General features: G+C 40.6%; 1 protein-coding gene and 1 pseudogene across 10 annotated transcripts in view; both read left to right on the top strand.

Moving 5' to 3' along the window:
* The window catches only part of tcf4 (transcription factor 4), a 177,485-nt gene that overhangs the window by 44,637 nt on the left and 114,101 nt on the right, over nucleotides 1–18,747 (top strand). For all 10 annotated transcript variants that reach the window (XM_086053264.1, XM_086053266.1, XM_086053271.1 and 7 more), the window contains one exon: nucleotides 446–521. In XM_086053264.1, the coding sequence (XP_085909390.1) occupies nucleotides 446–521 (76 nt within the window). The remainder of the gene's footprint in view (nucleotides 1–445; nucleotides 522–18,747) is intronic.
* On the top strand, nucleotides 7,006–7,935 carry LOC147135234 (uncharacterized; annotated as a pseudogene).

The following is an 18,747-nucleotide window of genomic DNA, read 5'->3' as shown; positions in this document are numbered from 1 at the left end:
CCCCACCACCCATACCACACACACATATTCTCCTGAATCTTAACTCTTGATTTACAAGAGATTTTGGACATTGTGTACTTCAAACCTTGTGGGAATAGTTTGAGCAAGGCAATTTTCTTTTCCAGCCAGATGTGCCCCAGTGCACAGGGCCATGCAGATATGGTTGGATGAATTTGGTGCGGGAAAACTTCAGATCTCTTCCTGGCCCTGACCCCGATTGGCCATCAAACACCTGTAGGATGAAATAGAACAGATATCTTGATCCAGATCCTTCATAAAGTAATGGACCAAAAATCCCAAAAGACACGCTGCCAAATCGTTTCCAAAGATGGGGTTGGAATTCAAAAACATGTTTTTGTAAAGGCCGTAACTAGTATTATCTATCTTGCTTTCTTTTTGAATGTATATTATACTAAAACCATCACTTTTTTCTCTCTTTATCCAGAGCTATGCAGAAGGATCTCAGTACATTACATCGCATGACAGCCTCTCACCTCCTTATGCTAACTCCAGGCTAACAGGTACATGGTCGACTGACTGGATATTAATATTTGAAATTGCACTTCTTTCTTGCTTTCGATCGGTAAACTTTAATTATCGCGAGTGCAGATAGATAGCAAATTATTCATGTAAAATGGAGGAGTCAACTCATCATGCAAACAGTTTCGCTCTCTCACTGTATGCCCCACTCTGACTCCTGCCGCGTCCCCCCCTTCGGCCTCGGCGTGTGGAAAACGCCATGCAGTGTGCTCATTTACCCATGATGCACCATGCCTCTGGCCTTCTCTCGGTTGTGGCGCCAGTTGTGAGCAAATGGCCACTGACACAGATAATCTGCCTCTCTTTCCCGCCTTCTCTTTCTCCTTGTCAATCTCTCCCTTCTCTCTCATACACACTTAGAGCTTAATTGCCTTTGACTGGATTCATAAAATATGGAAGATGTCAGACTTCAGCCATCCATTTGTGCCATAGCTCTTTTGCACTCATGTCTTGTCCGTGGTTTATGGTCCGGTGTTGAAAATCTATGCATTTGGATAAGATAAATGGTAAATAAGTGTTTGTGTTCCATAGTCACATAAAGAGGAGTCGAAAATCATGTGCATGTTCAAGAGCAGCATTTTAGACTAACCTAACGAAACTGGTGCTGTATTGACAGTTGCTGGCCACAACGTTATGTACGCCTGTTCAATGTAATGAGATCCAACCCTACAACAGTATCATAAACCCCGCCTTTGCAAATAGTTGAACTCAGTTTTGTCAAAGAAATATTCATGTTAACATGCCTATGTTTGCATGGACAAAATTTCTTTAATCTGATCAGAGTTGGGATTAAGATCGAATGAACTGTTTTGATGGACACTAAAAATATTGATCCGATTAGGACTTGCGTGTTCGTACATCACACTTTCGATTGGAACAAATGATTTTGACATGCACAGATTGACCAAATATACCTTAAATAAGAAGAAAATGAGCCATAGCGAATTCCGTGTCAACAAAACATCACTCTGTCCATTTGTACTTTGTATTGTATTGATTTGTACTAAATCTTAACGTCATGTTGCATATTTTTCTCATTTGCACTGTTGCAACGAGTTAACACTGCAATGTCTGCTCCAGACCGCACTTTTGTATTTGTTAGTGTTTTATTTTTAAGACACAGGGTCCTTTGCATGCTCTGCTGCAAGTAGCTTCCGGCAATAACAGAAACACGTACAGTATATTGACGTCATAGACATGTGTGGTAAAGACGGTTTGTTCCGAAATCACGGAATGCGTGTTTTCATTCGTGCCGATCGGATTAGCAATCGACATAATCCACCCCTCAAGTGCAAAGTGTTGTGCAGGTCGTGCTCATTTCGTAAAAATTGCAACCAGCATGCCATCACATTGTGTTCCACTACATAATGGCACAGCAATTTTAATGTATTGAGCATTATCGTAAATTCTGAGAGGTTCTTTCTGAAGCCAGAATTCATTAAAAAGTAGTCAAAGAACCTGTGGAACGCTGTGCTGTTGCACTCGACGCACGCACGCATTTCTTTGTAGGGTGGTAATCATAATTGGACCCCCTCATGGATTTCAGGTGCCACTCTAAGGACTGAGGCTTTTTTTGTAGATAATCCAAATAATATTCACAATATGGAATATTTCATGACCGTAATATTACACATCTACTCATTTTCATTAGGAAAAAAAAATAAAAATAAAAATAAAATAAACTGATTATTTTGAGTTTATTTTATGAAGCCATGAATACATGGCTAAGAATGCCTATACAACTGAGACATATAAACTCTTAGGTTTACTGAAATGATCCATTGTGTGTGCGATGTGTTTTGGCAGTGTTGTGATTATACGATGTAGCTGCAGCGAGGAGGAGCACGACTTAGAAATGGAAATATTGTATTCTTCATCTCGCACACGGGAACCTCAATTTACTTTGATAATGATAACACTAAGAGACAGAGACAGCCACAGATATAGAAAATACATACACACACACACACACGCACACACACACACACACACACACACACACTGTTCCAACATGGACTAGAAAACATCCTCCTCACTTTCCACTTGTGACTGTCCTTTGATTCACCAGAATAACTTCAACTTTAATATCAGATTGTCTTCAGATTCTGTTGTGGGCACCCTAAAGCCAAATCATTGTTGTCTCACTGTCAATAATCCCACATCTGAATTTTTGTCAAATCAATAATAATGTTTTATCTCAAAATAAATGCAATAATTGATCCTTGCCTGTTTTCCCCAAATGTGGGGAGAAGGTAGAAACATTTTTGCAATTTTTTGCAATACGTAGTGTTTTGCCATCAAGATTCACCATATACTTGTACAATGTCACAACAATTTAATTCAAATCAGAACCAACGTATTGAATGACGTATGACAAAATAACCAGTGATTTCATTCTTGTTTTATCGCATGGTGACCCTGTAAAAAAATAGCAAGAGACAAGATTTTTTTTCAACAAATGCACTATATACTAAGACTACTTACATACTTATAGTAATGCAAGTATGTAGTACTGTATAGCCAGAATCAATGTTTAATTTTACTGAGTTACCAATTAATCAGAATTGTATACTTTTACTTACACAAGCATTGCTAATGTCTTGTGAGATGGTTTCTTTCTGGAAGTTCATGAAAGTTTGGTGGTAGAAACACTGTTTTACTATGTTGGGAAACCAACTGTAATGAGAGAAATGCTGGATGATTGCAATTCAATATGCTCTTGAGTTAGTCTTTTTTACCTGTGGCGTTTGTATGTCTTGGTTCCCAACAGAACTTTGAAAGTAAAATTAGACCTGTAAAGAGAAACACGAATGCACACCTGCAAGTATTTGTACAGTGTTACAAGATTATGGCTAGGTTGTTGTATGGTGTGCCTGGTAGGATTAAGGCAAAATTAATATTTCTAAAAGACGAGAGAAATACTGCACAATTCAACCCAACCTGTATGTGTGGTGAGTATGAACACAGCCTCTTCCTCTTGTTCTTTCTTTGCTTTACCCACTCTAACCTTGTCTATCTTTCTTAAACCCCCATCAGATTAGAGTGATGTTATGCTCTAGATAATCAGCGAAGGGATTAGTGTCATCTCAGCGACCCTACTAGATTAATCTGATGCTTTACACACCACACACACACACCCACACACACACAGAAACCCCAAGTGATCTAGCACTAAAAACGATGTGTTGAATTGCATCAACTCATATACTACACAAGTGTCTGTGATGATGCATTGTGGGTTAATGTTTTTATTTATTTCATTCTTATTATTGGGTCTGTGTGTGATTTTGTGACAGCAGTCACATTGGTCATTTTGAGGAGTTTGTGTGCAAGTGGTAATTCCTGGGTTTTAGTTTATTAATGTGTGACTTGGGTTTGACAGGAGAAGGTCGTTATGCAGTCGTGGATGGGTGTTTTGCATCTGTGTGCACCAATTCTTTTTTTTTTATTTGTCACATAAGCGTGTGTACATGTGGATTTAAATTGTGTGCATTTTGCTCTTTGACTTGTGGATGCGCTACATATTCCTGTGTGTATGTGGTTTTACCTCATATTTGAGTACCATATATGTGAACTAGCTACAGAACAGGTGCAACCCACCCTCAAACTGCCACCAACTTTGTGAACTTGGTGGTTTCATCTTAGATGCTGTTCTAGTAGGAGCAAATATTTGGAATATGGTCATTGTTTAATAAAATATCAACATATTCACATGTCCGCAACTCTTGAGCTGGAGGGACTGGGCATGGTACCTTGCTCAAGAGCATCTCAACAGTAGACAGGAAGCAGAGTCTCTCCAACAACTGTTTCCATTTTCACTTTTGTATGCGGCAGAACTTGCGCTGTGACCCACCAGCTCCAAAACATTTTTGCTGAGGCTTATTTTCTCAAAATGTCTTATGTACCATATATCCATACTTTGCAGTCATGGAGATGCGTTATTTTCTCTCAGTATTTCTGTATTGAACAGCACTCAGACATTTTGGGGGCTTATTCACGAGATGTATGTATTTCAATTGCTCAATTTCAAGTCCATTCATTTGAATTACTTAACATTTAACATGAACAGGCCAATAAACTTTATGTTATGTATATTTACCAGCCAAATGCCAGTGTAACAATTAAGAATGGGAGTTGTGCAAAAATATCTAATACATGCAATGTGTGTTGAATAAGGAGTGACATATTTACAGTGTGTATTCTGCATCAGTAAATCTAATGTGTTTAAAATACTCAAGAACGAGTATATGTATCCAATATGAATAACTCCAGTGTATTTTAAATATTTAGAAAGAGGCTCACTTCCTTCTATTTAAATGACATGCAGTTAATGTATTTGAGATGTCTGAACCCAAATGCATTTCAGACTATTAACCAAACATTTACATTTTTTTTTTATTTGAACGATGTTGTATAAGCCTGATATTGTAGCAAAGATTAGTCATAGAGGAAGTTGTCAGAATCATTTTTAAGATCTCACTACATTAGCCATGCAACAGTAGTCAATAGCATTCCCACAAGTTATTTAATAGGACAGGGGAGTCATTAAACTGAACACCAAATTAATTTATGGGACCACAAAATTATGCACAAGAAGTAAGTAAAATGCACACAACCGCGATTCCACAACAGGAGAAAACAAACAAGAAGTAAAATGTAAGTTAGTTTAAACATGCAGTTAGCTATAACCAAAGCCAGTAGAAGGCTACAAACAACTATTTACAAATGCACCTAGGCATGCTGGGAAAGCCCTCTTCTTTTTTCTTTTTCTATTCCTTCTTCTTCTTCTTCTTCTTCTTCTTCTTCTTCTTCTTCTTCTTCTTCTTCTTCTTCTTCTTCTTCTTCTTCTTCCTGTCAATTTCAAATTATGTTGCCAAACAGGTTGCACTACCACCACCTACTGGAAATGTGGAGCATGAACCGACATTCCAACTGAATTAATCTTGGTTAATCCACAGCCTGCCATATTGAAACTGTATTCATGTGTCTTAAATGTTTCAATGACATTAGCTTTGAAATTCACACATTTCTGATTATTTTAAGGAATCTAAAAAATAGTCCCCAAAATTGTATGATTTTAATACAAATACATGAACATACTTAAAAGTGAACTATTCCATGATACATTTTTCTGAGTTAGTAAAATGTAATTAGATAGATTAGTAAATTTGATGGTAAACCTTCTTCTTTTCCTTTCGGCTTTTCCCTTCAGGGGTCGCCGCAGCGAATCAATTGCCTCCATCTAACCCTGTCCTCTCCATCTTCTTCTCTCACACCAACTACCTTCATATCCTCCCTCATTACATTCATAAGCCTCCTCCTTGGTCTTCCCCTAGGCCTCCTGCCTGGCAATTCAAAACTAAGGATCCTTCTACCAATATATTCACTATATCTCCTCTGGACATGTCCAAACCGTCTCAGTCTGGCCTCTCTGACCTCATCTCCAAAACCTCTAACATATGCGGTCCCTCTGATGTACTCATTCCTGATCCTATCCTCCCTGGTCACTCCCAGATAGAACCTCAGCATCTTCATCTCTGCCACCTCCAGCTCTGCCTCCTGTCTTTTCCTCAGTGACACTGTCTCAAGACCAAACAACATCGCTGGTCTCACCACAGTTTTGTACACCTTTCCTTTCATTTTAGGTGAAACTCTTCTATCATACATCACACCTGACACTTTTGTCCACCTGTTCCAACGTGCCTGTACACGCTTCTTTACCTCTTTTCCACACTCTCCATTTCTCTGGACTGTTGATCATAAGTACTTAAAATCATCCACCTTCTTGATCTCTTCTCCCTGTAACCTCACTCTTCCACTTGGGTCCCTCTCATTCACGCACATGTATTCTGTCTTACTGCTGCTAGCCTTCATTCCTCTCCTTTCCAGGACAAACCTCCACCTCTCTAGCTTCTCCTCTACCCGTTCCCTGCTCTCACTGCAGATCACAATGTCGTCTGCAAACATCATAGTCCATGGAGCTTCCTGTCTGACCTCGTCTGTCAGCCTGTCCATCACCATAGCAAACAAGAAGGGGCTCAGAGCTGATCCCTGATGCGGTCCCACCTCCACCTTGAACTCTTCTGTCACACCTACAGCACACCTCACCACTTTCTTACAGTCCTCACACATGTCCTGCACCGCTCTCACATACTTCTCTGCCGCTCCAGACTTCCTCATACAAGACCACAGTTCCTCTCTGGGCACCCTGTCATGAGCTTTCTCCAGATCTACAAAAACACAATGCTGCTCCGTTTGGCCTTCTCTGTACTTCTCTATCAACATCCTCAAAGCAAAAACTGCATCTGTAATACTCTTTTGTGGCATGAAACCATACTGCTGCGAATGCTCACTTCTACCCTTCGTCTAGCTTCTACTACTCTTTCCCACAACTTCATTGTATGGCTCATCAGCTTTATTCCTCTGTAGTTGCCACAACTCTGTACGTCTCCCTTGTTCTTAAAAATGGGGACCAGCACACTTCTCCTCCAGTCCTCAGGCATCTTCTCACTAATTAAGATCCTGTTGAACAACCCAGTCAGAATCTCTACTGCCACCTCTCCTAGACACTTCCAAACCTCTGCAGGTATATCAACAGGACCGACTGCCTTTCCACTCTTCATCCTCTTCAGTGCCCTCCTCACTTCATCCTGACTAATCTTTGCTAGTTCCTGGTCCACTGCATTCACCTCTTCTGGGTCTTTGTTCTCTCTCATTTTCCACGTTCATCAGCTCTTCAAAGTACTCATTCCATCTTCCCATCACAGTACTGGCACCTGTCAATAGACTTCCGTCCCTATCCTTAATCACCCTAACCTGCTGCACGTCCTTCCCATCTCAGTCTTCTGTCTTACCAAACGGTATAGATCAGTCTCCCCCTCCTTACCGTCCAACCTAGCATAAAAGTCATCATAAGCTCCTTGTTTGGCCTTTGCTACCTCTACCTTCACCTTACGCTGCATCTCCCTTTACTCCTGTCTACTCTCCTCAGTCCTCTCAGTGTCCCACTTCTTCTTAGCTAACCTCTTTCTCTGTATACATTCCTGTACCTCCTTATTCCACCACCAAGTCTCCTTATCAACTTTCCTTCCAGATGACACACCAAGTACTCTCCTACCTGTCTCCCTGATCACATTAGCTGTAGTTTTCCAGTCATCTGGAAGCACCTCCTGACCACCCAGAGCCTGTTTTAACTCCTTCCTAAAAGTCATGCAACACTCTTCCTTGTTCAGCTTCCACCATTTCATCTTCTCCTCTACCTTTGCCCTCTTCATCTTCCTCACCACCAGAGTCATCCTACACACCACCATCCTATGCGTTTTGGCTACACTCTCGCCTACCACTACTTTGCAGTCACTGATCTCCTTCAGGTTACACCGTCTACACAAGATGTAGTCTACGTGTGTGCTCCTACCACCACTCTTTTAGGTCACCCTATGTTCCTGCCTCTTCTGGTAGAAAGTATTAACTATAGCCATTTCCATCCTTTTTGCAAAGTCATCTACTGTCTGTACTTCTGCGTTCCTCTCCTGGATACCAAACATGCCCAGCACCTCATCATCCCCTCTGTTTCCTGCACTAACATGTCCATTGAAGTCCGCACCAATGACAACTCTCTCACTTCTAGGTATGCACTGCATCACTTGATCAAGTCCAGCCAGAATTTCTCCTTCTCCTCCAGCTCACATCCTACCTGTGGAGCTTATCCACAAACAACATTGAAGATCACTTCAATTTCTAGCTTCAGACTCATCACAATATCTGACACTCTTTTTACCTCCAGGACATTCCTAACAAACTCCTCCTTCACGATAACTCCTACTCCATATCTCTTCCTATCTACACTATGATAGAACAACTTGAAGCCTGCTCCTAAGCTTCTAGCCTTGCTACCTTTCCACCTGGTCTCCTGGACACACAGAATGTCTACCTTCCTCCTCTGCATCGGTTCACCCATTCTCTACCTTTTCCTGTCATAGTTCCAACATTCAATGTCCCTACTCTCAGTCCTATACTCTTCGCGATCCTCTTCTCTCTCTTCCTATGAACACACTTTCCTCCTCTCCTTCTTCAACCAACAGTAGTCCAATTTCCACTGGCCCCCTGCCCTGTAGGTCAACAGCGCCGATGGCGGTCGTTGATAACCCGGGCCTCAACCGATCCAGTATGGAAGTCATAGGTTTGATCCACATCTTTGATTTGGCAAAAGTTTTACGCCGGATGCCCTTCTTGATGCAATCCTTTAAATTTATCCGGGCTTGGGACCGGCACAATAAGACACTGGCTTGTGTCCTCTTGTGGCTACATTTGATGGTAAACCTAATCATCATAAAAACATAGAGACTTGCATATGGGCATAATATATGGACAGTGCATAGATATTCATCCATTGTCTAGACTGCTTATTCTCTTGAGGGTCGTGAGGGAGCTGTGCCTATCCCACCTGACTTTGGGCGAAAAGCAAACTACACACCGGATTCGTCATATAATCGTGCTTTATCGCATGACACACATAGACCAAGACAAACATAAGAAGAACATGCAAATCAATACAGGAACTCAAGAGCCTGCTTCCTGATGATTGAGCTGTTATTAGTATTTCTCTTATGAACACCTTTTATGATAGCATAATTCAAGTTTCTGGCTTTTAGATTCTTCTATTTAGTTTGACTCTAAAAGATGACCCTACAATTTCTTATAAATATCATGAATAAAGACAACAATGTTGTATAACTAGCATTTCAAGCAACCTGAAAGGGCAATATATTGAAAAAGTCTGAGCTCGCTTGTTGATGTTGACTTCATCCTCTTCCCCTTATTGTTTTGTTGAAATGCAGTGAGTCAGCCGCTTGTCTCACCTCTGTGTGACCTTATTAATGAGTGTTGAGCCATGAGGCCGGACCCCCTCTGCAGAGGTCACATCTGGACACTTTATATATAGAAGTCCCTCTCTCTCTCTCTCTCTCTCTCTCTCTCTCTCTCTCTCTCTCTCTCTCTCTCTCTCATTCTCTCTCTCTCTCTTTTTCTCTCTCTCTTTCTCACGCTCTCTCTCTCACTCCCTCTCCCTTAATTTGCCCTCCATCTCAATTATCAATTCTGTTCTATCCAGCTCTACGTTCGCCTCTTCTATTTCATTCCACGGTGTCCCTGTCTCCATGCAAAACTGGCTCACCTGTCGCCATCTCTACCCCCAGGCACTCCTTACCTCAGCTGGGTATGGTGCCAAGGTCACGTTCCTGTCACTCCCTGCTGAGTCTGGGTCTTTATGGTCAGAATGGGTGAAAGGAGGCAGTGTGGAAATGTTAAACAGAGAAAAATATATTAGGAATTGGACGCAAGATAATTTCACCATTGAAGAGTAATAAAACAGGAGGAGGGAGGATTGGAATTTGAAAACTATTGGAATAAGGCAAAAAATAAAACAAAACAAACTGCTAAACCTTTCACTACTAATACTACGTACATTTAGATATTTATTATTTTTCTACTTAAGTACAGCGGAGGTCGGTCAAAGTTGGTAGATGGAAACAGTAACGGAAGCCCGTTTAAAATGAAAGGCGGGCTGGCCTAGAGGCGATGACTATTTTGTCCGACCAGACAAAAAAGCAGATAGCTGGACGGTGGAAGGGTACCAGTGGGTGCAGGCGGAAGGCGATAAACGGACAGGAACATTTTTGTAAAATGCCGAGCTCTATTTGTTTATTTTATTTAATTCTGCTTCAGCAGACTGAAGTGCCTTGAGTTTTTTGGGTAACTCATTCTCACCACAATAGGGACGCACAGTGACTAGGATAACTACGTTTGAAACGTTTAATCTGATTACTTGGTACTGGAAAAAGTGATCATTTTAAGTGTTACTTTCTGGCATCTCTGATTAATCGATTCAGTTTTGATTGTGTCTGACTGAGACAAAGCGATCACGGTCCCAGTCGCGTGGTATTTTGAACATAGTCTCCATAAAAGTCGCTGTGGAGTATTAGGAAGGGGCTGTGTCTCACATGGAAGTTGTCAGTGTAATTGAATCTGACATCCTAATCATAGGTCTCCTCAAGGCAGCAGGGTGGAGAGCGGAAATGTAAAACACTATGTGAAAACATCAGTTCATTGCGACGCACTTCACAGTTCCTGACCCAAGAAGGAATCTGTCCTGGAATTTTTGGAGAAGAACTGTTTTTAGTTTCTTGAAGAGCTGTCAGACTAAAAGTGGAAGTCAACCCAAGAATATGAGAATATGTTCTATGCGGGCCCACAAGTTGAAACACAGTATTCTGATTAATATTGTGTTTCTGGAATATTTTTTACATAACGACAAATCAAGCTCAGCTTCAGGAAACATGTGATTGGTTGATACCTGAGCCCTGAGCAACTGTGATGTCATTTTCACTCAACAGAAGTGACAAAATGGCCGCTCCCTGAGACAGCCAAAAAGGATTTGGCTGCTCAACTCATATTTCATGTTAATCATATTGTCATATTGTTTCAACTAGTGCGCATGCATAGAACATATTCTTGAAAAAAATATGTTTGGGTTGACTTCTCTCTTTAATTACCTCTTTTTGAAGACAGTGAACAATGAAAAGACAGAGGAGCTCATTTGAGAATTGCTTTTATTTTAAATATTTTGCACGGTTCCCTGCAATTGGCTTGCGACCAGTCCAGGATGTGCCCCACCTCCTACTCAAAGTCAGCTGTGACCAACCTATCCATAACACTACTGAGGAGAAGCAGTATAGGAAATGGATGGACGCATGGGTGGGTGGATGGATGTTTGTGGTATATTCCTTTTGCCAAGTCGATGAAACATAATGTAAACAGTTCCATCGAAATAGCCAGGCTGCATCCGATCTGCTCATGCTCTGTCTTTGCGTAAATGCGTAGTGATATCGTTGTTTGAAAATGGCAGCGACATAGCAGAAGTCATCCGTGACGAGAGAACGTTTTAAACTATTAGGAACTTATTTTCATCAAGCTGTTGCTTTAATGAAAATGTTAAGACAATCGCTACTAAAACCACTGTGCTAAATAGACTAATGAACTACATCTATATACAATAAATCAGATCTCCACGTCATATGGCTGTAAAACGAGTGTTCTGATTAATGTAGTGGCACATAAACACATAACACATAAACAGCAAATTGGAATAGCTCACTTCACATGTAAACAGTTGACAAGAGTGTCAAAAAACTATCCATGTAAACCCAGCTATTGTCCAAGTGCGATACAAAATGGTTGGATGAATATTTAGCAAAATGATGGGGACGAAATGTTAGACACACTTTACAGGATATAGTAAAAGCGATTTTTTGCTCTTGGCAGAGGGAATTCATGCCTCTTTGATATTGATATTGTCCAAACTCATCACAGTTTGCTGGTGTACCTAATGAAGTGTCCAGTGAGTGTATGCAGTGTAAGATGCTACAGTACTTCAACTACGTCTATCAATAATTGCTATCTTCCTTTGTTTTACCATCCCGCCCCATGTGATAACTTTAGGGATAATAACAATTTCAGCAATTTAAAAATCCATGTTTACAATTTCTACAGCTTATCCTGTTCAGGGTCATGGGTGAGCTGGAGCCTATCCCTATTGAATTTGGGGAGAGGTGTGGTATATACTTCTCAGGTGGTCTGGTCTCCATCCAAGTATTAACCAGGATTGACCCCGCTAGCCTCTTAGATTAGACGATTTCAGACATTCAGTTAAAATGGTATGCAAGATAATGATTGTCCATGTTTAATTCTGTTGTCATGGATGCCAATGTATGTGCTGCAGGTAAATATAATGCATTTTGCCTGCTGTCTTATAATATTGAAGCGTAATACGCTGTATTGAGTACATTGATGCTAGACCTGAAACAGCCTTTGCCACACACGTTTGTTTGTTTATAATTCAGCAAAGACCCTGTGCCATTTATGACGTGACCAATCCAAAGCCCGTGGCCTTAACCCCACAGGTTTTGGTACCTGTGGTGTCTCATTAGTCAACAAGTGTCTGACCAATGTTTGAAATAAATATGGATATGACTCCTTAGAGTGCCACAGTCAACACATTCATTAAGAAGACAAAGTAAAGTGGAACTGAGAAAGTTTAGTATCATCCTCAAAGATACTTCCATAAATTTCAGGCGAAATTATAGTCCAAACAGCAATTTTTAAAATGGTGGCTGTCCACTTGACAACCCCACAGCCATATCAGGCACAAGCCCACCGTGATGAATAATAATTTCAGCATAGCAACAGTGACCAATATAAACACTTTATCACGTCATGTGCTTTATAGGGAGCAAATTGGCCTTAATGAAAGTTCTTTTTGTATATTTACATAGTCTGTCTCCCTGTCTGTCTGTCTGTCTGTCTTTCTTTCTGCCATCCATCCAGATGAGGCACCCCAGAGACCAACCTTGGGTCATACATGTTACACTGTGTGTTTATGGGTGTGAGTTTTAGCTGCCTTCATGTGTGTGTGTGTGTGTGTCCTTTATCTTTATCTATGCATGTCTGTGCTGTTATGTGAGTGTACAACGTGTGTGTGTATATGTGTGTGTGCGTGTGTCTGTGTGACAGACTGTGAAATGGTGCGTAGTAGCACCTGGGCCCTTCAGTGTTGATTGATCGGCCTGGTCATGTGGAAGAGTCCCATCTGGCCAGCCACGCTACAGTATGTGTGTGTACGCCCGTGTGTGTGCGTGTGGCAGAGAGAAAGTGCTTGTTTGTGTGTAAGAGGTGACAGAGAAATATAGAGATGTGCAGCCTGAAACAGTATGTTTATTGTGAGCGTGAGCAGGCGAGGGAGGGACAGAGAGAGAGAGAGAGAGAGCGCAAGAGAGAGAGAGAGAGAGCTCTTGACTTATAAGCATGGCTCCCAAAGGCCAAAGATGAACTTTATTTCATCATCTGAGCAGAGCAGAGGCTACATTTACATTGCATGCCTCAAAGGAAAATACCCTCTTTCTTAAGTGCCTGGAATACTTTTCTCACAGATGTGTTTGTATTGTCTATTCTTACATTAATGCTAGTGCTCTGTGTACAAATTAATGACTACACAAAGCTATTCTCATAAAGGAAAGATCGTCCAACACCTTTAGTATCAGTCATGCACACATCAATGTAGCATCTCACTAATGCTGTATTTTGGTCAGTGGCTTCCGGTTCAATCATTACTTGGGCCCCCCAGGACCACAAGATAGAAATCTGTTAAAAAAAATGGCATCTATTATTTTCTGACTATGGCAATGATATTTCTTGGAAATTAGTTTCCTCCCATCACTCGATGTGTTGTCCCCTTTTACAAATAAATGCCACAATTGAAATTGAGACACGGTAGGAGGGAAATAACATATATAGTACACACATACATACACTCATAGACACATACATTACATACCTATATACATACTTTTACTATGACTTCTGATCCACACCTGCGTCGCAGTGTGCGTTACCGCCACGACGCACGTCAAATAGCAAATATGGCATCTGTAAAGCTGAAGGACTTGAAAAATATATAATTAAATTGATTTATACACTTCTGGCACAGACACACACATGGGCAATACACTGATCAGCCATTTCATTCAATACACAAGCAATTTAATGATATCTATTACAGAAATGTGTAAAAAAATACAAAAGAATAATGTTGAATCTTGGTTAGTATATAACAGTGGTGGGCGCATCAGTAAACTTAGCCGGTCCGTCATTCGTCATTCACGGGCGGCCGGCCTGCTTGACCGTCATCATCAGTCCGTCACCGTTTTTTCACCCTCACTTCTGTCATTGCTAAATTACAGTTTGTCACCACTATTTTAGGGCAGTTCGTAACGCATCAATCTTTCCCTTTATTTTGAAAATAGATAGTTTGGCTTCAGCAACTATTCACCTGTGAATCTAAAAGCATTTTATATTATTAATCTTGTAATAATGTCTGTTAATTTCGTTTTGTTTTGAAATGTTGATGAATTAATCAGAAACGTAATTGTTGTATGTTTGAAAGTGAAGTCAAGCAATGTATGTAAATATTGGGCAATCCACAAATTTAAAAAGCAACACAAACCTTTATATTCTTTGTATTCGTATTATATTGTGTTTGTATTGTTTGTGCAACATGAAAAGTGCATTACTGCCACATTGGCGAGGCAGCTCCCACATCACTTCTGTTTATACCCAGACTTTTCCAGTCCACTGTCCTGACTAAATGTGATCGATCTGCAATATCGTATGTACATAATGTATGCATATAATGTGACATATTTCTTCTTCAAAAAAAAAACATGTCCATGTTTTCCCTCTGAATAGCCATTAACCACAATCCGATTCCTAACGCTACAAAACATTCCCACTTCTATACCATAACATCATCGGTAGGCGACCAGAGGACCTCAGTGCAATCTTGGAGCCCGATCACATCTGGTACCGACACCGGGACAGACTAAAAAAAGAGCAGGCTCGGAGAATGGAAACCAAGATTTAACATCCAATTCAACTACAGGTCACCAGGCTGACTAGCGATGTTCAAACTTTTTTTTTTTAATCTGTCATAGCTAAGCTACTCCTCTGCTCAAAGCAAACTCAGTGTTGTCCCCCCAACTAACAAACACACTCGAGACATGTGTGTCCATCAGTCATCAGCAAAATGGGAGTTAGTCATTCACTGACTGACGGACCTTCCATCGGTACTGATGAACTGCCCACCACTTGGGTTAGTTTGGGTGACGAACGAAAAAAAACGTTTCCATCGGCGCTTAGTCAGTCATTATTTCAAACTTTCTGTCATTCATCATTCGTCAACAAAACGGGAATCCGTCATTGTCTGACTGCCAGAACTTCCGTCCGTACTGACGGAATGCCCACCTCTGGTCATTTAAGATTGTACTGTATTTATTCTTGTAGTGGGAAACTGCATTGCACAGCCTTGTTTAACACATTGTTGGAAACTTCTACTGTATATAATGTGTATCTTATTTCCATCTACGTATATTTTCCAGCCAACAAATGCTCAAACTTTGCAAAAGTCACATAAATTATTGACCACTCACATCAAATTGTCATGAGTCACATTCATATATCAGATTTAGGAGCGTGTCCAAAAATATGGAATGTCCTCTCAGAGTCACTTCAAATTTTAATCTGATGAGGGAAATAAAACGAGACACATAGACGAGATAAGAAAAATAATACTGCAGAGGGAACTAAAGACGGAGTGAAAATCAGAAAGGAAGACAGTGTTTATTTCCTGAAATGAAGCCAACTGATAATTAATGCTCTGACATCATGGTGCTCTAATTAAGCCTGGCATTCATTAAGGCAGGAGAAGGGGGGGTGTTCGTTAGTGGGCTTTTTTGGATAGGGGGATTTGTTAGGTCTTTCGTGAGGCACTTTTCAAACAATAGAGAGCAACAAAAATGGTATGAGGTGAAATAGACACAAGCACTGTATACTCCTTTGAGTAAATGTTGAAGGACCTTTAGCCTTCAAATCCACAGTGACTGATTGATGCACAGTGATTAGTTTTCCCAACAGATGCATACCATTTTTTTGTTTGACAGGAACATACCGCATCGTCATCATTTTGTCAGATTGGCTTTACTTTTGGGAGCATGATATATGTTGCGGAAGGCAGATCGGTTAATTGTGCAACAAACATCTGATCATCTTAATGCACAACCATTGATTAATAGGAATTTAGAAGCTATATGTTATCCATCTAAATGTAAAATATTATTAATCATTTTTATTCTGTTGGTGGGTTCATGCTTATTCAGAATCTACAACAGCTAAATTACCCAAGCTAGGAAAAAAAAACAAAACGTTGAACTCTGACACTGATAAACCAAATATTTCTTTGTATTTAAGAGAGTGATGTGAGTTACACGTCTGCTTCAAGTCAATCATCGGATCTGGGAGAGGAAAGGCTGCGCTGCTGTGGGAGCAGTGACAGCAGACTTCAATCATGGACAATTAAAGCAGCTCCTTTGAATCCGTTCGAGTAGCGGAAGCATATCTTTGTCATGTTGGCCGAAGTGGGCACTTGATCATTCATTGCCCCCTCCATAACTGCCATAAATGCCCGCTTTTCACATATTTCTAAATAAAATTTACGTAGCGTTAGACCAGCTGTCTACCCTGCACCGGCCACTTTGCCATGGTAGGCGCATGCGTAAGTTTAGAACAACTTTCTGCCACCAAATTGTCACTCGCGAGGCGCATCTTTGAGACACTCCTTCTGTTGCGTTGGCTCACTCATCCTGGCTAAGTCCAGCCTGACAATTTGGCAAACATGCGCAGCAAGCCTCGCCCTGATATGAAAATCAGGATCAGCGGGCATTTGGGCCACAGTGCAGATGCGCAGTCTACAAACAGAGAGCCCTCAGTCTAAATTTTTGATGAGTTTGTGACAAAGAAAAGTTGCTTGATGGCATCTGTATAGTTCTTGTGCTTTGTTTATTATAGTCATGAACAATGATAATGGAATTCATTCATATAAGCGTAAGTCATAGACAAATTGACAAAAGAATAATCATGACTTAGGGATGTAATGTGGGCATGACTCAATTTTCTTGAACATGTAAACAGAATTATGAAGGAAGCATTTGATAGGTGATTTGTGTAAACACCATTAACATAGGGTCATTGATTTTAAGTACAGGTCAGTTGTGTAAAGTGTTATGGTTAAAAATAGGCAATGTTAATATCCTAAAACAGAAGTTTGAAAATAAATAAAGTTTGAAAAGGACAAGTGGACAACGAGAACACAAGCCTCAGAATGTAACAGGCCGTATACAGTGTAAAAGCTTGAGTTGCGGGTTGAAAACCTTGACAATAAGTTTATAAGGCAAGTGATAAAACACTATACATTAAAGTAGTTTAGGGTCCCTATCCATTTTTTTGATCAGAGCATTTTCTGATAGCTAATTAGCCATGGAGGGCTAGCCATCGACAGCTGCATTCATCATCATAAAACGTAATAATTAATGACATTCCAACAAAGAAAAATATGCAAATGAGCTCCACTCATTAGCATTTTCATATTCAGATCCCATAATGCTTTTGCTGACAAGGTTGTAATTAATGAAAATTCATGTCTCTTAGCTGAGGCCTAGATTGGATCGCATTCATTCGCAATCCCCCAAACGAGGAGTGGAGAAAAACACGACGGGGATCACTGCCAAGTTTTTAGGGAGATAAGAGGGAGGGGCCGGGGGAGTCATATTGAGAGAGTGAGACAAGTGGAGAGTTAGACAGTCAGACAGACACACAGAGAGGAGAAGAGAATAAAATGGAGAAAGAGCAAGGCAGATGGCCCGAGATGAAAGGAAGACAGGCAGTGAGAAAGTGACGGATAAACAGAGAAGCAACTACAAAGAATCAGACACAGACATATAGGGACCAAAAACGGAAAAACACAAATACAAAAAGTCATAAAAAAAAAAAAAAAAAGGAAGATGCGATGCAAAGACGGACAGGTTGTGAAAGACGGGCTATTTTCTCAGATCATAATTGTATACACTCAGCAGTCATATTAACACTAATATACATTAAGTATGCAATCTTTGTAGAACTATTAAGAGAGTACCCTTTTAACAGTAAGTTTATTCTTGTCATTGTAATTTGTGCATCTGTGCAATGGAAGTGCACTCTCTCATAATTAGAAGTACTCATATTTTTGGGTTACGGCCATTCATCCATCCATTTCCTATACAGTTTAGGGTCGCAGATGAGCTGGAGCCTATCCCAGCTGGCTTTGGGCAAGGGGTGGGGTACACCCTGGACTGGTTGTCAGTCGATCACAGTGCACATAGAGAAAAACAGCCATTCCGGCACAAATTCACACCACAGGACAATTTAATCATAACATGACATTTTTGAAATGGGGGATGAAGCTGGAGTACCCAGGAACAACCCAAACAAGCGCAGAGGGAACCAACCCCCAAACGGCATCCTCAGAACTGTGTTGTCCTATCAAAGCAGGAGTTTTTGGTCACATGAGAAGGTCGTAATATGAGGAACACCTCAGTATAAAGCTGCACTGTTCCACACCATTGCAATGTTCGATCATAATGGCATACACACAAATACAAAATCAATATCTACTGTTTCTGGTAATGAAAATTAAAACAGACAATGATATTTGTAAAGTCTGTGTTAGCCTGTTGCCAGCCAAAAAAAAAGATGCATTTTTCATTTTTTCAAAATGCCAACGTCGTG

Source organism: Filicampus tigris, chromosome 15 (genome assembly GCF_054856515.1).
Source record: "Filicampus tigris isolate MCC_2025a chromosome 15, RoL_Ftig_1.0, whole genome shotgun sequence".
NCBI lineage: Eukaryota > Metazoa > Chordata > Actinopteri > Syngnathiformes > Syngnathidae > Filicampus > Filicampus tigris.
The sequence above is the reverse complement of the archived record's forward strand: the minus strand, read 5'-3'. Positions and strand labels throughout refer to the sequence as shown.